At 36.1% G+C, this 5,927-nt stretch overlaps 1 protein-coding gene across 1 annotated transcript in view; it reads left to right on the forward strand.

Annotated features, from left to right (window-relative positions):
* Nucleotides 1-5,927, forward strand: part of EPB41L2 (erythrocyte membrane protein band 4.1-like 2) — a 71,951-nt gene that overhangs the window by 2,262 nt on the left and 63,762 nt on the right. Inside the window, exon 2 of the mRNA XM_010574703.1 lies at nt 515-727. Within this exon, the coding sequence (XP_010573005.1) occupies nt 515-727 (213 nt within the window). The remainder of the gene's footprint in view (nt 1-514; nt 728-5,927) is intronic.

Raw genomic sequence — 5,927 nt, forward strand, 5'->3', positions numbered from 1 at the left:
ACTGGAACAGGTTGCCCAGGGAAGTTGTGGAATCTCCATCTGTGAAGATACACAAAACCCAACTGGATATGGTCCTGAGAAAACTGCTCTAGATGGCCCTAGAGGCATTGGATGAGATGATCTCAAGAGGTCCCTTCCAACCTCAACCTCTCCGTGATTCAGTATAACTTGACTTTCATAAACACTGTTTTTTAGTTTTGTATAATTCCTGGAGCTTCTTTTTAAATTAGTTTCTGTTAGGAAAAAAAAAAAAAGTTCCAATAAAACACTAAAAGAATTATCTCATTTCAAGGAAAGGAAAAAAAAAAAGGTACCTTCTGTGGTTTGAGAGCAAGAATATCTGGTCCCCAAAGGAAGACCTGAATGCTTACACTGGTTATTGTGCTTCCAGTATGTGCATAACTTTAATGAAAGCTCAATGTTTCATTTATTAGTAGCTTATAAAATAAATGAACAAGTTGAAAAATATTCACCTTCCTGAGTTTCAATCATTGTTTAACTGTATTTTATATAGCCTGCCAAAGAAGATGGTAAAGAAAGAGAAGTAGAGAAAGTTGCAAAGGAAAAGGAAGAAAAACAAGCAGAAAAAGAAAAAAGGGAGACGAAAGAAGTGCAGACAGCTGAAATTAAAACAGAAAGCATTCCTCAGAAGTCTCCCAAGAAAATTAAAACTGTGCAGTGTAAAGTGATGCTTCTGGATGGCACGGAATACAGCTGTGACCTAGAGGTAAGGCATGAAGTCTCTATATAAAGAGCTCTTTTTTCTATAGAGAAAAAGAAAATTTGCTTTCATTGCACTGAGAGTTTAACAAATACATTTTTGTATATTTAGTGAGCTCATTAAAATATTACATTCACATTGCTATCATTAGGAGCCAGTTAACATTTCATTTTAAATCTCCATCTTTAAGACCTTATCAGTTTATCCTTAAAAATGGACTCTGAGGTACACTAGCAAGTAAGATAAAATTCAATATCCAAATCCTTTCAATGATGATAGTTTGACAGCTCAAACTTGATTTTTTTGCAAAAGATTAAGGTTTTCCTGAAGGTAGTGTCACATGTACTAATAAAGTTGTCTTGTTCGTTAATTTTTTTTAAAGTTTTCTCACTGGAGAGCCAATGTTTAAAAAAGTTTGCTTCAAATGAAAATTCTGTTACAGGTATAAAATACATATTTGTATTTAAAGTTATGTTCTAGTTCCACATTTTCATGGCTGCATGGATTGCTTGTTTACAGCTGTAAATTGCTAGGTTAGATATTGTGTATATTTGTCTGTTAAATCTGACTTAAGATCACTAACAGAAGTAGGGACTATGACCTAAATGGAAAAATAGCTTCTTGGGGTTTATGGCTTTAATATCCTTTGAATATATATATATATATATATATGCGTGTGTGTATGTGTATATGCATATATACGCATACACTCTCTTTCAGTCTGACCACAGTGTCCAAGTTCTAACTCAAATAGTAGTTGTTTAATATTTTAGATCAAGATTAAATTATGAGACATGTAATTGCATGAAAGGAAGAAAAAAGTTGCATTCCAAATGTTATTTTGGTGAAATAACCTTTGGTTTGATTTATTATGAAAATTTTTATATGAGTAAGGTAGTAAGTAGATCTTGTCAGCAGATTACTTCAGGCTGGTACTGTCTCCCATAAGATGCCAGTCACTTCTGTACAAAGGTGTGACAGGCTGTTCTCTATTAGAAAGTTCAATTGTAATCACTTTTGCCAGTAGAAGATGCAACCCTGACTACTATAAACTGCATGACTTCTCCAGGCACACTTTCTGAAGGGTTGGGAATTGTTTTAACTAGAAACTTCCTACTTCATGCTGGATTGATGGATACCCCAGAAATAAGCTCATTTATTTAATGCTGGGATATCGTGACCCCTTGGAAAGAAGACAGTGCTCCTTGTAGGATAGTTTATATTTAGAAACCGTACTTCCAGCCAGTCAGTTGTAAGACAGATTACAATTTGCTTAGTTCTATTTTGTAATTCCAATAAACTTTGCAAACACTTAAAAACCATGTTGATAGTACCTGAAGACTTCAGCTTTGTATCTCAAAGGTTGTGTAGGTGATATTTTCAAAAGTTCTTCCAGCTAGTAGCACTAAAGGCAGGCTCTAATAATGAAGCTTGGTTCTTTTGCACAGCTGCATCCCAATCCTAAAAACCCCTCTGCTCTTCAGCAGTTGCTTTCGCAGGACGGGAGCTCTAAGATGTTCTTGGGTTCAATTATTTGTAAACTTCTGTGAAAAAGAGGAATCCAGTGAATTAAACAGCTGGTGAAGTCTGTTTGGCTTTCTGATGCTTCACTTCTACTTTTTGCTTCCAGTCATAGTCATTTCTCTTTGTGAGTCATATGGGATGGCGATAAGGTGATGAGAAGTTTCTATGGCCATATAAGCTGCTAGTTCAGAATATCATAATTTTCATTTATGGGTTCAGTAAGCTAAAGATGTGACCAAGCAACGTGATATGACTCAGCATGTTCTGCAAGATCATACCTAATATGACACCCACAGCAACTAGGCTTTTAAGTGAGTATTAGAAGCACAATGCATTGGTAGTTATGTGGAGAATTAATATTTGTTATAGAAGGTCATAGGTTTCCTCACTAAAGTCAACTCCTCCTTTATGTTTCTGTCTTATGCTTTGCACTGGACTGTCCATTTGTTTGGAATGGAGGAAAAATACTTGTTCTGGACTAAACTTGTGAAGGTAGTTGTTACATTTTGCATGATGTAACTAACTGATGAGCTGTGGTGCCTAGACTGAATATCTGCGTTATGAAGAGTGGTTAAAATTTGCATCTAGATATATCTTTCAGATTCATCTAAGGACAAAATAATGGCGATGTTATGGCACTTCCTAGACCTGGCTGCTTCCTTGAAAGTATTCCCATTTTTGTCTAACGTATATTGTTCAATTTTTGATGTAGCACGTACATTACAAGTTATGCAGTGGTGCAGGCTTCTTGAATTTTTTCTTCTCTCGTGCTGTTTCATTTTCCAGTGTCCATCAGTCAGTCCCTACACTGTTTGATTGTGGTTTTTATTAGGCTTCCCGGTAGTTTAATTGCTTATCGCGTACAAGTCCTTTTGTGTACTATAGTATAATACTGGATGGATACTGCTCACTTGTCCTTTGAGATCTTGCAAAACTAATAGTTAGTTAGATAACTATAAGTTAGATAAGTTAGTTCTTCTGTTATTTTACACATGTGCCGGAGTTCCTTGCTTCTCTATGTACCTGGTGAGTCCGGAAGAGGAAGTCATGGGACTCTGAAGAGTGCACATAATAGATGTGATAAGTGGGGGAGGATGGAAAATAAATTTGCTGCCAACTCCAGGTCCAGTTTACACACAAAACTATTCCAAGCCTCTTTTTCTGTGGTACTAGAGACTCAGAAGTGGTCCGAGTACATTCCGCATCCTTTTTTAAGATTTCTGTTACAGACTTTCTTGATACCATCACTTGGAGAGAGTAATGAAGAAGCCTAGGAACTCTTTGGAAGTTCTGTCTTCAGCCTGTTGCCCCTTGAAGGGCTCCGTCATGATCAGCTGTGTTGTGTGCTATGTGAGCTTTCCTTATGTCTCTGGTAACACATGCTTCTTAAAGTGGCTGGTGTTACTTCTTCCAACTTTCTGGGCTATTACCTATAAATAATGGTGAATTGCAAAAGGTTTTCCTTCAGAGATGGTGTTTGATATTGAAGTGCTTGACACTGAGTGGTGGGCTGACACACATCTAAGCTATTTTTATTTGAGTGCTTCTTAACTTGTTTTCTGCGCGGGATATTGAATTATATGCAGCAGAAATGGTATTTCCATGTAGTTGCCACTGCTTGGACACAGCATCATAGGTAATCGTTTCTGAGGAGCTGGCAGTTCTTCACGGAAGAAAAAGCTGGCTGTTAGTCTATCCACAGATTAATGAAGAAGTTGACTTTTTTTTGAATGGCCTGATTTAGCTGCTCTAGGTTAAGAGTTCTGCACTTAAATATTAAAAGACAAAGCCATCTTTTGCATTAAATTTGGGGAAAAAATACAGGTTTATCTGCAGATGATTCACGTGAATCTTTTTTCTCAAGAATCTTCCTCCCCCACCCTAGCACAATTAGTCAGGTTGACTTTCAAGGGCTGGAATAAGAGGCATACAGTTTGCTGAGGTGAAAAATGCAGTATGTCTGTGACAGTAACTAATAGACAGGGACAGGAAGTAGATTGTGGTGTCTTGCTAGCTCTTCTGTTCTTTGATTTTTTTTTTTTTTTTTTTGGGGTTTTTTTTTGTTGTTTTGGTTTGGTTTTGTAGTTGAGCAACAATTGTGAAGATGTTCTGGGATTTGGTTTGATCATGCTGTTTCACAAGTGCATTGTGAAATACCAGTGTAAGACTTTCCCCCCCCCCCCCGGAATTTTTCAAAAGGGATTGAATTTGGGGAACAAATATTTATAAGGAACTGAATCTATGTACTATTAAAAAAAAAAAAAATAAACCATTACAAATTGCAATGCAATTAGAAACTTAGTTATATCAGTAAAAATTTGCATGGATGTACACTTTGTTCTAACTGCAATTGTTTTAGTTTATTTTGAATGAATTAGGTATATGTGCAAACTTAGCCTGTATTATATGATTAAAATCAGGATTTATTACAATTTAAAGTCTAGTTAAATTGATGCAACTTGTGCATAACAAGACATTTTGTTAGAACATATATTGAGTCAAAGGACTTTTTAGAAAAAAAAGTATATTTAAATGTGACATGCAGAATGCATTGAGAGATATTTCACAGTAAACAAAAATTGGTTTCTGTGACAAAATGTTTCTGAAAGCCAATTCCTGTGTGTGTGTCTTTTCTCTGATACGTTGTGTCATTTGTTATTGAGTGCCTCAGAATAGAAGCTGATAGGATGATGCTCAGTTAGTAAAAAATAGATTTAACAAGTTGAGATAGTAAGCTTATATAAATTTGTTTGTGGGGGAAAAAAACCCCATGCGCTCATTGTGAATCAGCAGGTTTTTACTGTGATATAGAGACATCTTTGCAAATGACTATAAATTGATGCTGTTCTTTCGTAGTTCAGAATTTGTCATCAAATATTGCTGTAGGAATACAGGTACATTTGCACCCTTCTTGTTTCTTTACCGTTAGTTTGTTTCGTATATTGATAATCAAGTTCCTTTCTGTAGCCACCTAGTATTGTTTGACAGTGGAATTATTTCTCCTGGCTTGTTTTTGCATGTCTTTCAAGTTGCCCCGGGCACACCTGACATGGTTGATGTTTGGCTTCCGACACAAAGCACATCTCAGATATTTCTCTTTTTTGAGGGTTGCTTTGTAAATTAATTTATCACCTCAGACAGTGATCTGCTTGTTCTTTTGCCTTTAGAACTCTTTATTTTGCCTTAATAGGTCTTCTGACTGGTGTCAACTTGTCACTTTGAACTTTAAGTCAATAATTCTTTTTCTACAGAACTGTTCAAACAGATATTTCAGCTTCTTTTGTGATGATTTCTTTCAGGTTTTTTTCTCATCTATCTTTGTACTTCTATTACTTTGCTTTTGTAGATGCAAATTTGAAGGACCTGGTTTATAGTCGTCTTGAATATAGTATCAAATATGCTTGTCTGAATGCCAGTGTAGATACAACATTTAAGGTACTCCACTATTGCTCAGTAAAGTCCATGACCTGTCAGCATAATGAAGATAAGCCTTGTACCATGTGAAACCTATTCCTCAGTTCATTGTAATTTGAAATTATTACTGTAGTGTTTTGTGGTCTTTGATTTTTCCCAGAAATGAACTGTAGTCAATTCTACCATCAGCCTCTCTGCATTGGTATCTGTTGTGGTTTAACCCCAGCCAGCAACTAAGCACCACGCAGCCACTCACTCACTGCCCCCC

The sequence above is a fragment of the Haliaeetus leucocephalus genome, unplaced genomic scaffold (assembly GCF_000737465.1).
Source record: "Haliaeetus leucocephalus isolate CR32 unplaced genomic scaffold, Haliaeetus_leucocephalus-4.0 Scaffold450, whole genome shotgun sequence".
Lineage (NCBI taxonomy): Eukaryota > Metazoa > Chordata > Aves > Accipitriformes > Accipitridae > Haliaeetus > Haliaeetus leucocephalus.